At 43.2% G+C, this 23,096-nt stretch overlaps 1 protein-coding gene across 1 annotated transcript in view; it reads right to left on the bottom strand.

The window, feature by feature from the left end:
- The window catches only part of LOC135524036 (tumor protein p53-inducible protein 11-like), a 141,523-nt gene that overhangs the window by 81,560 nt on the left and 36,867 nt on the right, over positions 1 to 23,096 (bottom strand). The window contains exon 2 of the mRNA XM_064951172.1: positions 6,409 to 6,548. Coding sequence (XP_064807244.1) covers positions 6,409 to 6,537 — 129 coding nt within the window. The 5' untranslated portion in view covers positions 6,538 to 6,548. The remainder of the gene's footprint in view (positions 1 to 6,408; positions 6,549 to 23,096) is intronic.

Raw genomic sequence — 23,096 nt, 5'->3', positions numbered from 1 at the left:
GGTAACAAGGTAAACAATGGCCACATGTCATTGATGACAAGGTGGACAGCATGTCCAAAATAAACTAAGCCAAGCCTAAATAAAATGACTCAACCCATTTTCTCTGAAAATTGCACTCATGGTCAACAGAGTTGATTATGGACTGTTGGATTTCAGACAAACAGCAGCAATACACAATTGTTTTGTAACTAATTACAGAATACAGTTCACTGATACACTTCTTCACAATAATGAGTAAAACCCGAGTCACCCTAAACATAAGGGAATGTACATGGAAACAGCATACAATAAGTGTACTGGACAATTTATTAGTGCCTCTGCATTAGCATTATAAATGACTATGTTCATAATGGTATGTATTGATCAGGCACTTATTTGATCTTTTAGAATAGGTCAGCATAGCCAAAATATCGATCAACATGAATGCTCGTGAGAAATCATGGTAAACATAAAATAAACAATAATTAGAGCCATAAGCCGTGCACAGGACCCATTGATTCATACATTTAACACTCATCTCCCGTCCGAATGCTTGAAAAAAACAATACAAAGTAACAAAATATCAATGTAAAAGTTAAATAGATTGGCTTTAAGAAATGCAAACAACTACAGAGATTGATGGGGAGGGGAGCGGGAAAGGAGGGAGACCCATGTACCCAGCTTTAATCATGCAGGCCTCAGTCACCCAGTTGGCTTCAGTCACCCCCAAGATTGAAGCGGGAAACAAATACAGCTATGGCCTCCTTGTTAGGCTCTCACACTGGGCAGACAGGAGTCCTGGGATGGAGAGCAAGCACAGCTTTCCCTCATAGTACTGGATAAAGGGTGACCTCATTGAAGAGGAGATCCAGAATCCTGTCTAAGTAGCCTGTAATGTTATTGAAAGGGGAAATGTTTTACCCCCAGGTGGGTGCAGTGGTCTAAGGCACTGCATCGCAGTGCAAACTGCGCCACCAGAGATTCTGGGTTCGAGCCCAGGCTCTGTCGTAGCCGGCCGCGACCTGGAAGCCCATGGGGCAGCGCACAATTGGCCCAGCGTCGTCCGGGTTAGGGAGGGTTTGGCCGGCAGGGATATCCTGGTCTCATCGCGCACTAGCGACTCCTGTGGCGGGCCGGGTGCAGTGACCAGGTTTACGGTGTTTCCTCCGACATATTGGTTCGGCTGGCTTCCGGGTTGGATGTGCATTGTGTCAAGAAGCAGTGCGGCTAGGTTGGGTTTTGGAGGACGCATGGCTCTTGACCTTCGCTTCTCCCGAGTCCGTACGGGAGTTGCAGCGATGAGACGAAATACTACCAATTGAGGAGAAAAAAAGGGGTAAGAAAAGGAAAATGTTTGTTAAATGGGTTGTGAATTTAATTAACTTTACACTGAAAAAATATATATAATCTCAACATATAAAATGCTGGTCCCATGTTTCATGACCTGAAATAAGATGTCCCAGAAATGTTGCAAGCTTATTTCTCTAAAATGTTGTGCACCAATTTGTTTACATCCCTGTTAGTAAGCATTTATCCTGTGCCAAGACAATCCATCCACCTGACAGGTATAGCATATCAACAAGCGGATTAAACAGCATGGTCATTACACAGGTGCACCTTGTGCTGGGAACAATAAAAGGCCACTCTAAAATTTGTTTTTCACACAACACAATGTCTCAAGTTGAAGGAGTGTGCAATTGGCATGCTGCCTGCTGGAATGTCCTCCAGAGTGGTTGCCAGATAATTTAATATTAATTTCTCTACCATAAGCCACCTCCCATTGTTTTAGAGAATTTGGGAGTATATCCAACCAGCCTCACAACCGCAGACCACATGTAACCACGCCAGCCCAGAAACTCTACACCGGCTTCTTCACCTGAGGGATCGTCTGAGACCAGCCATCCAATGAAATGTGGGTTTACACGACCAAATAATTTCTGCACAAATTGTCAAACTGTTTCAGGGAGCTCATCTGATTGCTTGTTGTCCTCACCATGGTCTTGACTTGTTCGGTGTCGTAACTGACTTCAGTGGGCAAATGCTCACCTATGATGACCACTGGCACGCAGGAGAAGTGAAACCGTCTAAATTCTGGTTTCAACTGTGCCGGCTGTATGGCGTCATGTGGGCAAACGGTTGGCTGATGTCAACGTTGTGAACAGACTGCCCCATGGTGATGGTGGGGTTATGGTATGGGCAGGTATAAGCTACAGACAATGAACACAATTGCATTTTCCCACAGAGATACCTTGACGAGATCCATTATTGTCTATTGTCGTGCCATTTATCCGCTGCCATCGCCTCATGTATCAGTATAATAATGCACGGTCCCATATCGCAAAGATCTGTACACAATGCCTTAATTGAAAATGTCCTAGTTCTTCCATGGCCTGCATACTCCCCAGACATGTCACCCATTGAGCGTGTTTGGGATGTTCTGGATCAACATGTATGACAGCGTGTTCCAGTTCTCCCCAATATCCAGCAACTTCACATAGCCATTGAAGAGAAGTGGGACAACATTCCACAATCAACAGCCTGATCAACTCTATGCAAAGGAAATGTGAATTGGTGGTCACACCAGATACTGAATACTTTTTTTTAAGATGTCTCTTACAAACAGATGGATATGTTTTTCCAGTCATGAAATCCATAGACCGGGCCTAATTTATTTATTTCAATGTACTGATTATCTTATATGAACTGTAACTCAGTAAAATCTTTGAAATTGTTGCATGTTGCATTTATATTTTTGTTCAGTGTTTATTGTTATGACGCTATCAATTCATTGATTTAGTGATCTACTAATTCTACAATGTGTTTTCTTGTGTTTGTGAAGTACTCAATTTGAAATATGCAATATTTGGTGGGGCACTTTGTGAAACTTTTCAATGTTCGTATTTGGAAATGTTTGTGTGCCTGAAATGCTCAATTGATGCAGATTTTAAATGAATAACTAACTATGATTTACAGCATCTTAGGTCTGTCTTCACAGCATATTCCCCCTTCTTTGCCTTCGGGAAAGCTGATTTTGTCTCACAGCATTCTTGCTGCGGTGGTAGCCTGGGAAGCTGTGCAGACAGAGACATTTTCGGAAATTCAACATCTACTATCATTACTGCTGGAGAAAGACCAAATAATAACCCCCCTCATAATCATCATGATTAGCCCCAATGACAAGCTACATCAACTGTAAAACAGCAACCTACACAATGGAATGGCAACATGATTTTCAGGGGTAAATTACAAAAAACAACTCCTTTTGTGGACAATATTCCTTCATGCCAGCTGTGTGTTGCCAGTTCTCCGACTCAATGTAGGGGGTTTAGGGATGGAACAAAAAAAAGTGGCTATCAGGTGTGTCACAGAAACTATAGCGTCCAAGCAGCAACCGCCAGATTATCTAACGTTAGCACCCCGATCTCTCAAATGCAGTATCCAACTCTGATACTTACGTTATGGTCAGCACTTGCAAGATCCACTGTCAACGATGGTACAGCATCCGTCTTCAGGATTAGCTTCCTGGTAAGACCCATCGAATGTTCTCCCCAACTGATCGAGAAACTACGCTAAAAATGTGCATTGCAAATGTGACATGATCGTAATTTCCGGTTCAGCCTGTCCACCCGAAATGAAAAGCAGCCACTGCTGTCGGATATTTTCATTCTACGGAAAACAGTGTAGCGTTCAATTTACACTATGGCATCCAGTCACAACAGTCACACAGATGAAAGTCTACCACTATCTTTGGTTGTATGTTCTCCTTGAGCTAGCTACACTAATATACATTCACACACAATCTCCATAGACAAACATTGGCAGTAGAATGGCCTTACTGAAGAGCTCCATGACTTTCAACTTGGCAACGTCATAGGATGCCACCTTTCCAACAAGTCAGTAAGTCAAAGTTCTGCCCTGCTAGAGCTTCCCTGGTCAAATGTAAGTGCTGTTATCGTGAAGTGGATACACTTAGGAGCAACAGTGGCTCAGCTGCGAAGTGGAAGGCCACACAAGCTCACAGAACGGGAGTGCTGAGTGCCTAGGCGCGTAAAAAGTCTGTCCTCAGTTGCAAAACTCGCTACCGAGTTCCAAACTGCCTCTGGAAGCAAAGTCAGCACAATAACTGTTTGTCAGGAGCTTCATGAAATGGGTTTCCTTGGATGAGCTGCCGCACACAAGCCTAAGATCAGCCAACTCTTGGAATTGCGCATGGCAGAGTGGTGTAAAGCTTGCCACCATTGGACTTTGGAGCAGTGGCCACTCATTCTCTGGAGTGATGAATCATGCTTCACATTCTGGCAGCCGAAAGGAAGAATCTGAGTTTGGCGGATGCCAGCAGAATGCAACCTGCCCGAATGCATAGTGCCAACTGTAAAGTTTGGTGGAGGCGGAATAATGGTATGGAGCTGTTTTTCATGGTTCGGTCGAGGTCCTTTAGTTCCAGTGAAGGGAAATCTTAACACTACAGCATACAATGACATTCTAGATGATTCTGTGCTTCCAACTTTGTGGCAACAGTTTGGGGAAAGGCCTTTCCTGTTAGAGCATGACAATGCTCCGATGCAATAACAAGGTCCATACAGAAATGGTTTGTTGAGATCTCTGTGGAAAATTTGACAGAGCCCTGACCCCAACCCCATTGAATAACTTTGGGATGAATTGGAACGCCAACTGCGAGCCATGCCTAATCGGCCAACATCAGTGTCCAACCTCATTAATGCTCTTGTGGCTGAATGGAAGCAAGTCCCCGCAGCAATGTTCCAACATCTAGTGGAAAGACTTGCCAGAAGATTGGTGGCTGTTATAGCAGCAAAGGGGGGACCAACTCCATATTAATGCCTATGATTTTGGAATGTAAAGGTCGACAAGCAAGTGGTATATAGTTAAATTAGTAAAGACACTTTAATTACGTTGCATAAAGTCAGAAGTAAATCTTTGGTAATGCCTGCCTCCTGAATCCAAGTGTTCACGGGCAGAGGGGACCAGTAACTTTATGATCAAACTTTATCAATGTACCAGCTTCAGTCAATGTTCATACTTGGGTCACCCTACTTTGAACTGCTTAGATCAAAATATCATCCAATTTGATGAAAAACATGATTTTGACTATTCGGGACCTTTAACAAATGCGTCATGAATAATTGTTACTTTTACAGCAATGTGTGTCAGTTTGAATGTGCTGTCATGTTGCATGAGTAATACATCAACTGATGCAATTAACTAGTTGCGACGAGCAAACCCGTATCCGGGAGCGTAATTATAGCCTCAAATGCATTAGCATAACGCAACGGACATAAATACCCCTAGAAACTTTTCCTATTCATGAAAATCGCAAATGAAATTAAATAAATATATTCAAACACAAGCTTAGCCTTTTGTTAACAACACTGTCATCTCAGATTTTCAAAATATGCGTTACAGCCAACGCTAGACAAGCATTTGTGTAAGTTTATCATGGCATAATGCTATGCTACGCTCTGCTGGCAGCAGGCAACATTTTCACAAAAATAAGAAAAGCAACCAAACTAAATAATTTACCTTTGAAGAACTTCAGATGCTTTCACTCAGGAGATACCCAGTTAGATAGCAAATGTTCCTTTTTTCCCAAAATATTCTTTTTGTAGGCGAAAAAGCTCCCGTTTCTTCACCATGCTTGGCTGAGAAATCGACCGAAAAATGCTACAACTATAACGCCAAACTTTTTTCAAAATTAGCTACATAATATCGACAGAAACACGGCAAATGTTGTTTAGGATCCATCCTCAAGGTGTTTTTAACAAATATATTCGATAATATATCCGTCGAGGCAGTTGGTTTCTCATAAGAAGCGATTGGAAAAATGGTTACCTCAGTATTTTACGCAAGGTTTTCTGCGGGAGACACCATGTGACCACTTGCCATATATGGTCCCTTACAGCCATTCTTCAAGGGAAATGCCTAAAAAGACGTCACAATGCTGTAGACACCTTGGGGAATATGTGGAAAACGTAAGCTCATTCGTAGCTCATTCACAGCCATATAAGGAGTCATTGGCATGAGGCGGTTTCAAAAAATGCGGCACTTCCTGGTTGGATTTTTATCTGGGTTTCGCCTGTAACATCAGTTCTGTGGCACAGACAATATCTTTGCAGTTTTGGAAATATCAGAGTGTCTTCTTTCCAAAGCTGACAATTATATGCATAGTCGAGCATCTTTTCGTGACAAAATATCTTTTTTAAAACGGGAACGTTTTTCATCCAAAAATTAAAATAGCGCCCCCTAAATCCAACTGGTTAAGAGATCTCTATTCTGTCCACACTACTTTTTAGGAATTAAATCATGGTAGAATCTCCCTCTAGTCAATGCTTGCACAATGTCAACGATTGATCCACCCGTGATGGAGAAGGAGCTTGTGCACACTGTATTATTAGACTGTACAATTAAACTGACCTTTGACCTATGCACCTCTCCATCGTCATCCTCTCCTCCAACCCCAAGTATCTTCCTGGTCTTCAGCCGGCTCACCAGGTCTGACTGACTGTGTTTCTTCATCAAAGGAGGATGGGGCTTAGAAGCCATGGTACACTAACCTGGGTAGGTTGGGAGAGAGTTAACACACATTTTAGCACTTAAGGGGATAATACAGAGCTTGCATGGTCCTTCGATTCAGAACAATCATGAAAAAGATCAACAAGAAAGAGGGGCAAGAGTGAGAAATTTTGGGGAGAGAGTGTGAAGGGGTCCACAGATGAAGCAGAGAGAGAAGCGGAAGAGAGAGATGAGGGCAGAGAGAGGAAAGAGGGATAGAGAGAGACGAAGAGAGAGTGAGAGTGTTCAGAAAACCTTGTAATGTCATTCCCCTGCCTTTAGATATCACAGACAAAAATACAACCATACTGTACCAATAATACTAGGGGGAGAGTAAAGTATCTTATGCAACACCAGCATTATGTAAGATAGGACAGATGAGGACAAGCAACCATAGGGTAACCTACAGTAGAGCCCATACAATGCAGTATCTCTATACTGCAGATACAGGTAGTACTCAACACTGTATCGATGACAAATAGTCTTTGAAGTCTTTCAAATAGGTTGTGCATTTGCCTTACCCTGCCTGGAGTGCCAGATGGATGGGGTTTGGACTTTTTGTGACTATTATATTGATTCCTTTGCAACAGGCAAGCTCAATTAAATCAAAATGTTATTCGTCACATGCACTGTATACAACAGGTGCAGACCTTAATGTGAAATTACATACAGTACAAGCCCTTAACAAACATTGCAGTTCAAGAAATAGAGCTAAGAAAATATTTACTAAATACACTAAAGCAAAAAAATGTCATAAAATCAACACAGAATAACAATAACGAGGCTGGATGGTTCCAACCTTGAATACGTGGTCATCTATAAGCACCTAGGTGTCTGGCTAAACTGTAAACTCTCCTTCCAGACTCATATCAAACATCTCCAATCAAAAATCAAATCAAGAGTCGGTTTTCTATTCCGCAACAAAGCCTCCTTCACTCACGCCGCCAAACTTACCCTAGTAAAACTGACTATCCTACCGATCCTCGACTTCGGCGATGTCATCTACAAAATTGCTTCCAACACTCTACTCAGCAAACTGGATGCAGTTTATCACAGTGCCATCCGTTTTGTCACTAAAGCACCTTATACCACCCACCACTGCGACTTGTATGCTCTAGTCGGCTGGCCCTCGCTACATATTCGTCGCCAGACCCACTGGCTCCAGGTCATCTACAAGTCCATGCTAGGTAAAGCTCCGCCTTATCTCAGTTCACTGGTCACGATTGCAACACCCATCCGTAGCACGCGCTCCAGCAGGTGTCTCTCACTGATCATCCCTAAAGTCAACACCTCATTTGGGCGCCTTTCGTTCCCGTACTCTGCTGCCTGTGACTGGAACGAATTGCAAAAATCCCTGAAGTTAGAGACTTATCTCCCTCACCAACTTCAAACATCTGCTATCTGAGCAGCTAACCGATCGCTGCAGCTGTACATAGTCTATTGGTAAATAGCCCACCCATTTTCACCTACCTCATCCCCATACTGTTTTTATTTATTTACTTTTCTGCTCTTTTGCACACCAATATCTCTACCTGTACATGACCATCTGATCATTTATCACTCCAGTGTTAATCTGCAAAATTGTAATTATTCGCCTACCTCCTCATGCCTTTTGCACACAATGTATATAGACTCCCCTTTTTTTCTACTGTGTTATTGACTTGTTAATTGTTTACTCCATGTGTAACTCTGTGTTGTCTGTTCACACTGCTATGCTTCATCTTGGCCAGGTCGCAGTTGCAAATGAGAACTTGTTCTCAACTAGCCTACCTGGTTAAATAAAGGCGAAATAAAAAAATAAAAAATATACAAGGGTACCGGTACCGAGTTAATGTGCAGGGGTACAGGTTAGTTGAGGTACATAGGTAGGGTAAAGTATTTGTACATGTAGGTAGGGGTAAAGGGACTATGCATAGATAATAAATGAAGAGTAGCAGCAGTGTAAAAACAGGGGGGGGTGGCATTTGATTAATTGTTCAGCAGTCTTATGGCTTGGGGGTGGAAGCTGTTGAGGAGCCTTTGGAATTAGACTTGACGCTACCAGGCGGCGATGCAACCGGTCAGGATGCTCTCGATGGTGCAGCTGTAGAACATTGAGGATCTGGGGACCCATGCCAAATCTTTTCAGTCTCCTGAGGGGTGTTGTTATGCCCTCTTCACGACTGTCTTGGTGTGTTTGGACCATGATAGTTTGTTGGGGATGTGGATACCAAGGAACTTGAAACTCGACCGCTCCACTACTGTTGCGTCGTCAGCAAATGTAATGATGGTGTTGGAGTCGTGCTTGGCCACGCAATCGTGGGTGAACAGAGAGTACAGGAGGGAACTAAGCACGCACCCCTGAGGGGCCGCAGTGAGGGGCCACAGTGTTGAGGATCAGCATGTGCTGTTGCCTACCTTAGCTGGTGGCGACTCGTCAGGAAGTATTTGAACACACACACACACCTTGAAGTGGAGCCGTCTGTCATTCTCTCTGGAGGCAGAAGTGTCTCTGTCTAGATCAAGTAGGTTCCACTGTCAACATCAGAAGTGATGGGATTAACAACTCCACATTGAATACTATATGGGGATGAATTACTGCCACAACACATTTGGTGAGTAGGCCTAGGCTGAATGATTCTGATGAAAATAACCTTGTCTTTATCAAACTAAAGTATTTGCATAATTTCACTGTCTTTGTTTTTGGGGATTTTTTGCCTTGTCTAACCAATTCTAAATGGCAAAAGCAGTTCACAAGGTACCCTAAGCGAAAAATAGACAGGACGCATTTATTCCAAAACTGCAGCTCATTGTTGGAACACATTTTCCTACTTCAGTCAACCATTCCATTTTGAATTTGCGATAAAACTATGTAGCTTGTGTATCCCGTCAGTTCGATACATTTTTATAGGAATTTATTTCTGTAGGCCTAACGGGAGCTTGTGTGCAAACTCAGCACGCATGTGCAGAGGGAGCGGTTGGAACGCAATTGAGTGAGTGAGACATGGACAGGAAAGGGAATTTAGGGAGAACTGTGATGGTTGGCTTGGATTCTTTTTTGTTGTGCCCTTCAAATGCACATGTACAAATGGAACATGAGTCCAAGCAAATGAACCTGGTCTTCAAGACATTTTTATCTCTGGTTAAAGAAAGTTGACGTCCATTCGATTACTCATGCCCATTCCTAGTTCAGAGAGAGTCCTAATGTGGATTAGCGTGAAATATAGGTAAAAGGTGAGATTCACATCATTCTTACATGAACATGACTCTTGTTCAACACATTGGCGAACTAAATAAATCAATTGGTGATCCATAAATCACCTTTTATAATCTGTATCATATCACACCTCACTCACTCATCCACATTGTGCCGGCAGCAACAAAGGCTCGGCACTTCTGCCTACCTGTCTGGATATCTGTCCATTATGAGGACCCCTTGATGCAGAGAATAAGGACTATGGATGGCTGGCTGGCTGTTTGTCTGCCTGCCTCCTTGTCAGTCGTCTATCCATAAGGACCATTGATAAGAGGAACAGGACATGCTGTAGGGATCCTATTGATCAGGGCTAATGAATAGAGCTAGAGGTCCAACTGAGGCCCGAATGGAACCAGGCTATTATCAGAACAGAGTAATGAAGGGGGATCAGACTCACCCTCCAGACCAACGCTTTGGGATGACAGAGACAAGTGTGACCCTCCAAACCAACGTTGTGACAGAGACAACGTTGTCACCCTCCAGACAAGCAATCTGGGACTCCCTGCTGCCATTTGTCTATAAGAACAAATCGTTTCAGACAGACAAAGAAAATGAACAACAAGAGAGGGAAATGAATGTTCTCTTCCTCTTAAAGTAATGATTTCCCGACAGGAAACTGCAAAAAAAAACTAACTCTTGGCTTGGCACATGAAGAGGATCCATTTGTTATTGAAGAACATATAAAGCAAAGCATTGTGAGTGATACAGAGGGGCTTCATTTGTCCAATTGAAAGTGTATCAATACAGTTAGACACACACAAATATCCGTAAGTGTAAGCAAAAAAAACCTTTTGATTCATTCATAAGCCAAATTTGCCCAGCTGGGGTTTATTACAGGGAGAGAAACGAAAGAGTGCAAGAGGGACAGCAGCCTCTGGTAAGACACGGGGCGGTGGCCTATGCATTTATGTGACAGCTGATGCATGATATCTAAGGAAGTCTCAAGGTTTTGCTCACCTAAGGTAGAGTATCTCATGATAAGCTGTAGACCACATGATCTACCTTGAGAGATTTGGAAAATCTGACCATAACTCTGATTCCTGCTCAGATCATCAAGTCACTGCCTGTTCACCACGCTATAATCCAGAAGGCGAGGTCAGTACAGGTGCATCAAAACTGGGACCGAGAGACTGAAAAATAGCTTCTATCTCAAGGCCATCAGACTGTTAACCCTTCTGCGTGTAGAGGGCAGTATTTTCATTTTTGGCTAAAAAACATACCCATTTGAAACTGCCTATTTCTCAGCAACAGAAACTAGAATATGCATATAATTGTCAGATTAGGATAGAAAACACTAAAGTTTCCAAAACTGTAAAAATATTGTCTGTGAGTATAACAGAACTGATATTGCAGGTGAAAACCTGAGGAAAATCCAATCAGGAAGTGCCTCTTATTTTGAAACCTCTGTTCCTATGCATGCCTATCCTCCATTTTTAAAGGGATATCAACCAGATTCCTTTTTCTATGGCTTCCCTAAAAGGTTTCAGTCTTTAGACATAGTTTCAGGCTTTTATTTTGAAAATTGAGCGTGAAAGATCACATTGCGTAAGTGAATAGGTGGGGGCTCTCAGTGAATTTTACGCTACAGAGTAAAGCGGCCATTGTTTCTCCCAGTGTTTTTTGAAAAACCTACACACCCGTTTGATATATTATCGACTATATATTTTTAAAAACAACCTGAGGATGGATTATAAAAAACATTTGACATGTTTCTGTGGACATAATGGATATTATTCTGCGTTGTCGTGACCGCTCTTTCCTGTAGATTTCTGAACATAACGCGACAAATAAACTGAGGTATTTTGGGTATAAAAATAATCTTTATGGAACAAAATGAACATTTGTTGTGTAACTGGGAGTCTCGTGAGTGAAAAGATCTGAAGATCAAAGGTAAACGATTAATTTGATTGCTTTTCTGATTTTCGTGACCTAGCTACTTAATGCTTAGTGTACATAATGTTATGTTATCGATAAACTTAAACGCTTGGATTGCTTTCGCTGTAAAGCATAATTTCATAATCTGAGACGACAGGTGGATTAACAAAAGGTTAAACTGTGTTTTGCAATATTGCACTTGTGATTTCATAAATATTAATATTTTTTGTAATATTATTTGACTGTTGTGCTATGCTATTCAGCGGTTGCTGACGAAAATGATCCCACTAAAGGGATGTGTAGCGTCAAGGAGTTAAACAGACATCAAGAACATTGAGTGTTCTGCTGGAACTCCCGTACGGAGTTCACCTGGACAACAGCATCCGCCAACTCCTGGACAGTCTGTGGTGCAACGTGGCGTTGATGGATGGGGCGAGACATTTACATTTACATTTAAGTCATTTAGCACATGATGTCCCAGATGTGCTCAATTGGATTCAGGTCTGGAGAACGGGCGGACCAGTCCATAGCATCAATGCCTTCCTCTTGCAGGAACTGCTGACACACTCCAGCCACATGAGGTCGAGCATTGTCTTGCGTTATGAGGAACCCAGGGCCAACCGCACCAGCATATGGTCTCACAAGGGGTCTGAGGATCTCATCTCGGTACCTAATGGCAGTCAGGCTACCTCTAGCGAGCACATGGAGGGCTGTGCGGCCCCCCCCAAAGAAATGCCACCCCACACCATAACTGACCCACCACCAAACCGGTCATGCTGGAGGATGTTGCAGGCAGCAGAACGTTCTCCACGGCGTCTCCAGACTCTGTCACGTGTACTCAGTGTGAACCTGCTTTCATCTGTGAAGAGCACAGGGAGCCAGTGGCGAATTTGCCAATCTTGGTGTTCTTTGTCAAATGCCAAACGTCCTGCACGGTGTTGGGCTGGAAGCACAACCCCCACCTGTGGACGTCGGGGCCTCATACCACCCTCATGGAGTCTATTTCTGACCGTTTGAGCAGACACATGCACATTTGTGGCCTGCTGGAGGTCATTTTGCAGGGCTCTGAAACAATGTTTGAGCATTGTTAATGAAAAGTGTGTTTGGTTTGCTAGACATGTTTAATGTAGCAATGTAAGGTGATTTAAGGTGATTTTTGTATTATGCATAAAAAACTAAAACTAAAATGTTGGTTAAGGCATATTGAGCAGCGCTAGAGGCTCTACAGTGAAATAAGACAGTAATCACTAACCAGGACAGTAATGGACAAGGCATATTGATATTAGAGAGAGCGTAGCCAAGTGAACATATGGGTCCAGTGAGTGGTTGGGCTGGCTGGGGACACAGCGATTCAGACAGTTAGCAGGCCGATGCTAACAAGCTAGCAGCTAGTAGACCGGAGCAAGCTAGCAGTTAGCAGGCCGGGTTAGCAAGCAAGCAGTTAGCAGGGGCTAGCAGTTAGCAGACCGGGCAGGCAAGCAAGCAGTTAGCCGACCGGGTTAGCAAGCAAGCAGATATCAGGGGCTAGAAAGTTAGCCTTTGGGGGACGTCGCAATGGGGTAAGTCTGTTTTTGCCTCTTCGTGCGGTGACATCGATAGACCAGTCATGGTATTAGTAGGGTTCCAAGTAGCTCTAGGTAGCGTCGCGCCTGAGGGGCCTGTTGGGAGTCCTCAGGCAGATTATGTCGGTATTCCAGTCGTAGGGGATATGCGGGGTTCCATGCCCCGTATTGGCTGTAGAAAGGGTCCGGATATTGTAGCCCAGGAGTATACTTCGGTGGTAGCACAGGAGCCCTGGCCGGGCTAGCTTCAAGCTAATTTGTACTTGCTCTGGGATGGAAACACTAGCCATAAGTAGTCATCCGGGATTGCAGTGAGCTAGTTGTGAAGATCCAGATGAAAATGTTCAGTTTGCGGTAGGAATCCGCAAATAAAAATAACAGGTCCATTATGCTCTGGTTAGAGGCAGGATGTTCGAACTGATGAGAGCTTTCCCAGCTGAAGGTTAGCTGATGACCGCTGGCAATGGTTTGCTGACTGATAGCTGGTAGTTAGCTGGCTAGCTTCAGTTGAGGGATTCCAGATCCGAAGTAAATATAAATACTTTAGGGGAAAAAAAGCAGATCCACACCACATTGGGTGAGGCAGGTTGCAGGAGAGTATTTAGGATGTTGAGGTTTAGCAAAATATTTTAAAGGATATGCGACGAAAAAGATGTAAAACGATATATACAAGGGACACGACAGGACAAAGACGTCTGACTGCTACGCCATCTTGGATACTTTGTCATGATGCAGTAGTAGCTAAGATGGGGAGAAGTCTGCCTATAATAAAGTGACGCTCTGCCTTCTTAACAACACTATCAATAAGCCAGGTCCTACAGGCCCTAGTTTTGTCGCAACTTGACTATTGGCTCAGAACAGGGCAGCACGGCTGGACCTTGGATGGACAGAGAGCTAATATTAATAATATGCATGTCAATTAATCCTGGCTGAAAGTGGAAGAGATTGACTTCATCACTACTTTTATTTATGAGAGGTATTGACATGTTGAATGCACCGAGCTGTCTGTCTAAACTACTGGCATGCAGCTCGGATACCCATGCATACCCCACAAGACATGCCACAGGAGGCCTCTTCACAGTCCATGTTCAGAACAGACTATAGGAAGCACACAGTACTATTTAGAGCCATGACTACATGATGCAAGCAGTAAAATTAGATTTAAAAAACACCTTATGGAACAGCGGGGACTGTGAAGCAACAAACATTGGCACGGACACATGCATACACACACACACAAACACGATAACATACGCACTATACATACACATGGATTTGTGGTAGTGGTGAGGGCACACAATGTGCTGTGAAATCTGTGAATGTGTTTTAATGTTTTTTAAATTGTATAAGCTGCCTTAATTATGCTGGACCCCAGGAAGAGTAGCTGCCAAAGCAGCAGCTAATGGGGGATCCATAATAAATACAAATACAAATTGTTTTTGGTATGGAGCAGCTCACTGAAAATGATATTGGTACCCGGAAGCGTAGGAGACATTTCAATTCATGATATCTACCTGTAAATGCTAACTAAGGCAACAATGGGTATGCAAACCAGGTGTTGAAAAACTTTAAAGTGTTGGTTAGTAGGCCATTTGTGATGTGAAATAGGTCATCATGTGCAGTTTGCATTAGGGGCGTAGACATGGATTGGCCTGGGTGGACTAAGGCCTACCCACTGAGGTGCCCTGACAGGCCCACCCAATCAGATTGAAGTGTTTTAAGCATTGTTGAGAGTGAAAAAGGAACATCTATAGGAAAACTTGTGAAAAAAAACAACGAAAAAACACAGGGTGTCTTTCCTTCTCTGGGTGGGCCATTTGGGAACTGCTTGGCAAAATGTTAAAGGGTGTTAAAGGATAAGCAGTCTATAAACTCAGACATAAGACAGTAGGTTCCAAATCTTAAGAATACATAAACACAGCCATTAAGCATTTCCCAATCTAAATATTTTACGTTAAGCACACAAAGTAACCAGTGACCTAGTTTAAAGTGGAACTGACAGCATTTTAACTTCATTGCAGATATAAAACAAACAGACCATCATAATATCAGTCAAAAATATACAATTCCCAGATTATGCTACATAACCAACTTTCAAAATATGTTAAATTTGACTCAACATTCCATGACTACAACTAAGTCATTGTTGGCAGAATAGATGGATGCAGATCAATGCATAATTAATATAATTCACCAATACATTTCTTGGTAGTTCAATTTATTTGCTATCGGGCTGGCTATCTACCCAGAGTGAGTGTGCCAGAGTGAATTTATGAACGCACAACGCCCGCTGAATGACCGGTGTCAATAAACGTAGACCAAAAAAAGCTATATTTAGTCAGGAATGCTCTCGATAACATGTAAAAAGCCTAACCTGCTCTGCAACGGCGAGTAAAATGGTCAGAGTGAAGTGTTCTCTCATTTGTGCCTGGAAGTAATTAGTAAGCCAACTTTAACCAGTTAGCTTGGGTGCTTTGTTGGGACAAGCATGCATTGGCAGGCAAGCTGCAGAAGGATGAGGAGGCTACAATTCCGCATCGTTTATCAGTGTTGATGGCCAACTAGCTGAAAAAAGTTGAGTCTTAATCTAATGTTCCTTCATTAGATTTTTGCTCATCTTGCTCTGGTAAACAGTTGTTGAGGTGCATAACTTAGGGAGGGAAAGCCTACCTTTTCATGGTTGTTTGATCAATAGGAATGCAACGTTCTCTAATGTGAGAGGACTCCCGTGGTATTTACATATTTTTAGAAATCCATTCAGGTGTATTTTGGTGGCTTTTGGCAAATGTGTTCTAATGATCTAAAGTCATGCTGTTGCAACTGCAGGTAAACACAAATCCAGTTCACAGTGAATGATGGCATGCCCATGTGGCAAAAGGCTTGTTCGTATAAAGGCCTACTGAAACTATGATTGGCTATAGCGCGTCTGTGTAGAGGCCAGTCCTGAACAAGACAGATGTTTTTATTTGGTTTTATTTGCTGCAGTGTCTATTAATTGTCCAAATGCATGGCCGCTTTCCCACTATAATTCTATAGAATTTTCAGAAATGCCTAATTCCCAAATATTCTAGGGATTCATGAAAACGAGAAAGTGACCATATCTAAGTGGTCGCTTGTCAGAAAAGGTTTGAAACAGTGTCATTCTTCCTGGGGGTATATATGAACAGATTTGAATCAGATTTAATGATGCTCAAATGCTGTCAGTTCCACTTTAAACGCAACAATGTTTCAGACGCAAAAGTTATTTTCAAAGATACTAACATCAGCAAGCACGCACACGGATGGCACGACAGAGATGGTCGCCTCGCTTCAGATTCTTAAACTATGCAGTAATTTGTTTATTATGTATTATTTCTTACATTGTTAGCCGAGAAAATCCCAAGTGTTATTAAATACAGCTGGAAAGAACGATTGGACACCAGCTGGCTGGTGTGTTTACGGACATATTCAACCAATCCCTATCCCAGTCTGTTGTCCCCACATGCTTCAAGATGGCCACCATCGTTTCTGTTCCCAAGGAGGCTAAGGTAACTGAACTAAATGACTATCACCCCATTGCACTCACTTCTGTCATCATGAAGTGTTTTGAGAAACTAGTCAAGGATCATATAACGTCCACCTGACCTGATACCCTAGACCCACAATTTGCTTACCTCCCCAATAGGTCCACTGACAATGCAATCGCCATCACACTGCACAATACCATCTGGACAAGAGGAATACCTATGTAAGAATGCTGTTTATTGATTACAGCTCAGCATTTACCACCATAGTACTGTTAGGTTCTTATTTTTCAGAGTAAATAACTCACGGACACTAGAGAAGCTTTAACCAAGTTGAATTCTTCCCAAAGGTTCTGTACAGCTTTAATTCAGACATCCCAACATTTGTCCCATTCAGATATATATATCCCACTTAAGACCCTCCTCCTCCTCTCCAATGGTTACATCTTATGGTTTGACAGGAAGAGAATAAAGAGGGTAACAGGATACAGCAAACCTTTATTACTCCCAGATGAGAATCTGTCCTCACCTACTGACCTCAACCCCTCCATCTAATCAACAGATGTCCATCTCTCTCCCCTGTATCAACACGTTGCTCTCCTCATCACCCAACACATTCCACAGCTGTCTTTCTACAGAGACCCAGTCTTTCACTCGTTAATATACTATGAGTGATCTACCATGTCTTTAATATCTCAATGTTCAAAATGTCGAATCCAACAATACCTTCCAAACTCATCATTAATCTCGAGACCCTGAGTCTCAACCCCGCCCTGTGCAACTGGGTCCTGGACTTTGACGGGCCGCCCCCAGGTGGTGAAGGTAGGAAACAACATCTCCACTCAGCAGATCCTCAACACTGGGGCACCAGAAGGGTGCGTTCTGAGCCCTCTCCTGTACTCCCTGTTCACCCATGACTGCGTGGTCATGCACGCCTCCAAGTCAATCATCATCCAAGTCAATCATCAGTTTGTAGACGACACTAGTGACACTAGACGACACTAGACGACACTCAACCGCGAGGCTCTCCAGAGGGCAGTGCATCATTAGGGGCAAACTACCAGCACTCCAGTATGAGACATTACTCTTTCAAATTAACAACAGCCTCTTTGATAACACCTGCTGCATCCACAGCAAACTAGCCGACAACAAAAGCTAGCTAGCTAGACCTGGGGGAAAACTGCTGCCTGCTATTGTGCAGTGACCTGTTCACCTTCAAGAAGGCAGAAGATTCCATGAGTTTTTGTAAAAAACGGCCCCATCCATGAAGTCAAAATGTTGAATGGCAGATGCCTTGATTTACCTTCTGATGGACTAGCCAATGTCTGACTTAGCTAGCTAGATGTATCTCCCCAGAGAGAGGCAAAGAAAAATCCAGATTCTCTCTCTTCAGTTTTAACCCTTTCCAACAAAAACTGAAGAGATTAAAATCAGAACATGATTGAAAATAATACACTAATTATCATTATACACTGCTCAAAAAAATAAAGAGAACACTAAAATAACATCCTAGATCTGAATGAATGAAATATTCTTATTAAATGTTTTTTTCTGTACATAGTTGAATGTGCTGACAACAAAATCACACAAAAATGTATAAATGGAAATCAAAATTATCAACCCATGGAGGTCTGGATTTGGAGTCACACTCAAAATTAAAGTGGAAAACCACACTACAGGCTGATCCAACGTTGATCTAATGTCGTTAAAACAAGTCAAAATGAGGCTCAGTAGTGTGTGGCCTCCACGTGCCTGTATGATCTCCCAACAATGCCTGGGCATGCTCCTGATGAGGTGGCAGATGGTCTCCTGAGGCATCTCCTCCCAAACCTGGACTAAAGCATCCGCCAACTCCTGGACAGTCTGTGGTGCAACGTGGCGTTGATGGATGGAGCGAGACATGACGTCCCAGATGTGCTCAATTGGATTCAGGCCTTCCTCTTGCAAGAACTGCTGACACTCCAGCCACATAAGGTCTAGCATTGTCTTGCGTTAGGAGGAACCCAGGGCCAACCGCACCAGCATATGGTCTCACAAGGGGTCTGAGGATCTCATCTCGGTACCTAATGGCAGTCAGGCTACCTCTGGCGAGCACATGGAGGGCTGTGCGGCCCCCCAAAGAAACGCCACCCCACACCGACCCACCGCCAAACCGGTCATGCTGGAGGATGTTGCAGGCAGCAGAACGTTCTCCACGGCGTCTCCAGACTGTCGCGTGCTCAGTGTGAACCTGTTTTCATCTGTGAAGAGCACAGGGAGCCAATGGCGAATTTGCCAATCTTGGTGTTCTCTGGCAAATGCCAAACGTCCTGCACGGTGTTGGGCTGTAAGCACAACCCCCACCTGTGGACGTCGGGACCTCATGGAGTCCGTTTCTGACCGTTTGAGCAGACGCATGCACATTTGTGGCCTGCTGAAGGTCATTTTGCAGGGCTCTGGCAGTGCTCCTCCTGCTCCTCCTTGCACAAAGGCAGAGGTAGCGGTCCTGCTGCTGGGTTGTTGCCCTGCTACGGCCTCCTCCACGTCTCCTGATAGCGCCTCCACGCTCTGGACACTACGCTGACAGACACAGCAAACCTTCTTGCCACAGCTCACATTGATGTGCCATCCTGGATGAGCTGCACTACCTGAGCCACTTGTGTGGGTTGTAGACTCAGTCTCATGCTACCACCAGAGTGAAAGCACCGCCAGCATTCAAAAGTGACCAAAACAAATCTAAAATCAGCCAGCAGAATAAAACATGAATAAAAATAAAGTCGCCGACAAGCCGCACTAATGCAATACATTAATTTATTTGGACAGCAACATTTTGACTGCAAGCTGCCTCTATCAGGGTTTCCTCAAGCTCCCCGGCTCCTCTCACCACCATCAACAGCCCTTTTATATCTGTCGGCCAGTCTGTGCTGTCTTGTCATAGGAGTTGGCTATACAGCACAAACAGAACAGGCTACCTCTTTACAGACAGTTTAGTGTTGAAGCTCCACCATTCCCCTCAACAGTCCTTTTATGTCTGACACTTAGTCTCCACTGACGTAATGGAAACAACGGTAGAGGCTGGCGGGGGCAGAAGGGCAGTGAAAACAGTAGAAAACCGACACACAATGCTCAGTGCTATGACAGCTCCTTATCAACAAAGGACAAAGGGGAAGGCAGAGGATTCCCTCAGTCTGACCAGGCTACAGCACATTGCAGCTCACAGGTACGAGCCCTGGCAACCATGCTCTACACACAACACTGAGACAGGAACACTGTAGAGGAAGAGTCGTCTACTGTGTCCGGAAGTGACTTCGCCCCTTTCCCCTCAATTTTTTTGTGGGGCACAGTTGTCAAGTTGGCTGAATGTCCTTTGGGTGGTGGACCATTCTTGACACACAGGAAACTGTTAAGCGTGAAAAACCCTGCAGCATTGTAGTTCTTGACACAAACCGGTGTGCATGGCACCTACTACCCTACCCTGGTCAAAGGCACTTTAGTCTAATCCTTCTTTAACTTGTCTCCTCCCCTTCTACACCGATTGAAGTGGATTTAACAGGTGACATCAATAAGGGATCATAGCTGTCACTTGGTCAGTTTGTCACAGAAAGAGCAGGTGTCCTTAATGTTTTGTACACAGTGAATATTATATTTACAGGGAGGCAAAATGTTCCTTCAAGCAGTCACTGTTTTGTAGTGGCTCACTGTGTGTGTGTACCACACACATACACTTTGTACCATAGCAACCTGCACACTCTCTCTTCACAAAACTTCAGTCACATGGCAGTAAGTGGTGAATGACTAGCACACTGACTGACTACTGTCCAGGTACTGGGGTGGGGAATGGTTTGTACTGGTATGGGGGGGGGGGGGGTTCAGCGTGATGTCTATGTGGTCAGATCGGTCTATGGCTCAGTGGGAGTTATTATACAGGAGCAGCAGGAACAGGATGAGGAAAACAGAGCTGACACTTTCCCTCTCTGCCCACACTGTGTGTGAATCATCTCACTGCAGGAGACACACAGTTACTAAACCCAGAGCAGACAGTTCAGTACATCCAAAATGGCATCCTATTCCTTATATAGTGCACTACTTTTGACCAGGCTCTGGGAATAGGGTGCCACAATGAGCAGACAGAAGACACCTCCTGTTAACTAAACCTACATTATAACATGACTGAACCACTGTTCAAAACCCACAGAGCAGCAAGGCTCAGTTTCAGTCTACATAAAGCCAAAACCAGGGCTCAATCCCAAGAGTGGTGAGGAAGAGTTGTCTACCATGTCCGGAAGTGATTTCGCCATTCATTTTCTGAATTCAGGGTTCACTTAAACTGTATTTAAGCTTTGTTTTACTATTGACAGTTTCAGCTGATTTTGGGATTTATATCGATTCGCTTTCCTTAATAAATATACAGTGGATTTCAAGAGTTCAATCTTGGTTTCAAAAGACCAGAGAATCTTGTTGCTCATGGTCAAAGTCCTTTAGGTGCCTTTTACTGAGGAGTGGCTTCATCCACTCTACCATAAAGGCCTGATTGGCGGAGTGCTGCAGAGATGGTTGTCCTTCTGGATGGTTCTCCTCCGACCTCATGGCTTGGTTTTTGCTCTGACATGCACTTTCGACTGTGGGACCTTATATAGACAGGTGTGTGCCTTTCCAAAGCATGGCTAATCAATTGAATTTAACACAGGTGGACTCCAATCAAGTGGTAGAAACATCTCAAGGATGATCAATGGCAACAGCATGTACCGGAGCTCAATTTCAGGTTTCATAGCAAAGAGACTGAATGCTTATGTAAATAAAGTACTTGTTATTTACTTTTTATACATTTGAAAAAATGTCTGAAACCCGCTTTGTCATTATGGTGTGGATGAGGAAAATGTTAAACGTTCAAATAAGGCTGTAATGTAACAAAAAGGTGGAAAAAGTGAAAGGGTCTGAATACACTGTTTATAGTGTGTGTGTGTAAACATACAAACGTTTGGGGTTACTTATAAATTTCCTTGTTTTTGGAAGAAAAGCATTTTTTTGGCCATTAAAATATCAAATTCATCAAAAATACAGTGAAGACATTGTTAATGTTGTAAATGACTATTATAGCTGAAATGGCAAACTTTTATGGAATATCTACATACAGTGGGGAGAACAAGTATTTGATGACCTGCAATATCGGCAGTGTTTCCCACTTACAAAGCATGTAGAGGTCTGTAATTTTTATCATAGGTACACTTCCACTGTGAGAGACGGAATCTAAAGCAAAAACCAGAAAAATTGTATGATTTTTTAAAGTAATTAATTAGCATGAAGGCTCTTCCATGCGAGAAATTCACAGAACAGCACAAACTGTCTCTAACCAGAATAGAAAGATGAGTGGGAGGCCCCGGTGCACAACTGATTAAGAGGACAAGTACATTAGAGTGTCTCGTTTGAGAAACAGATGCCTCACAAGTACTCAACTGGCAAATTCATTAAACCGTACCTGCGAAACACCGGTCTCAACGTCAACAGTGAATAGGCGACTCCGGGATGCTGGACTTCTAGGCAGAGTTCCTCTCTAAGGTAAGTTAATATTTACAATGCTATTTCTGACTTCTGTTGACACAACATGGCGGATATCTGTTTGGGTTGTGTTGGTCTCTGAGCACTGTACTCAGATTATTGCATGGTGTGCTTTTTCCGTAAAGTTTTTACAAATCTGACAGAGCAGTTGCATTTTTTTTACCTTTATTTAACCAGGCAAGTCAGTTAAGAACAAATTCTTATTTTCAATGACGGCCTGGGAACAGTGGGTTAACTGCCTGTTCAGGGGCAGAACGACAGATTTTGTACCTTGTCACAAGAACGGTGAGCAAAAATCCCAGAACCGCACGGGGGACCTAGTGAATGACCTGCAGAGAGCTGGGACCAAAGTAACAAAGCCTTTTTTTTTTTGAACTTTCAACCTTGCGGTTACTAGTCCAATGCTCTAACCACTAGGCTACACTGCCGCCCCGCATTAAGGAGAAGTGGATCTAAAATTCCATGCATAACAGCTGTATCTTTTAGCAATGTTTATTATGAGTATTTCTGTAAATTGTAACTGCAAAATCATTGGATGTTTTGGAACTACTGAACATAACGCGCCAATGGTAAACTGAGATTTTTGGATATAAATATGAACTTTACCAAACAAAACATACATGTATTGTGTAACATGTCCAGGGAGTGTCATCTGATGAAGAATAAAGGTTAGTGATTAATTAAATTTTTTTGTGACTCCTCTACAGTGGGGCAAAAAAGTATTTAGTCAGCCACCAATTGTGCAAGTTCTCCCACTTAAAAAGATGAGGCCTGTAATTTTCATCATAGGAACACTTCAACTATGAGACAAAACGAGGAGAAAAAAATCCAGAAAATATC

This window comes from Oncorhynchus masou, chromosome 31 (genome assembly GCF_036934945.1).
Source record: "Oncorhynchus masou masou isolate Uvic2021 chromosome 31, UVic_Omas_1.1, whole genome shotgun sequence".
In the NCBI taxonomy this organism is placed as follows: Eukaryota; Metazoa; Chordata; class Actinopteri; order Salmoniformes; family Salmonidae; genus Oncorhynchus; species Oncorhynchus masou.
Note: the sequence above shows the minus strand (reverse complement) of the source record. Positions and strands in the feature narration are given on the sequence as shown.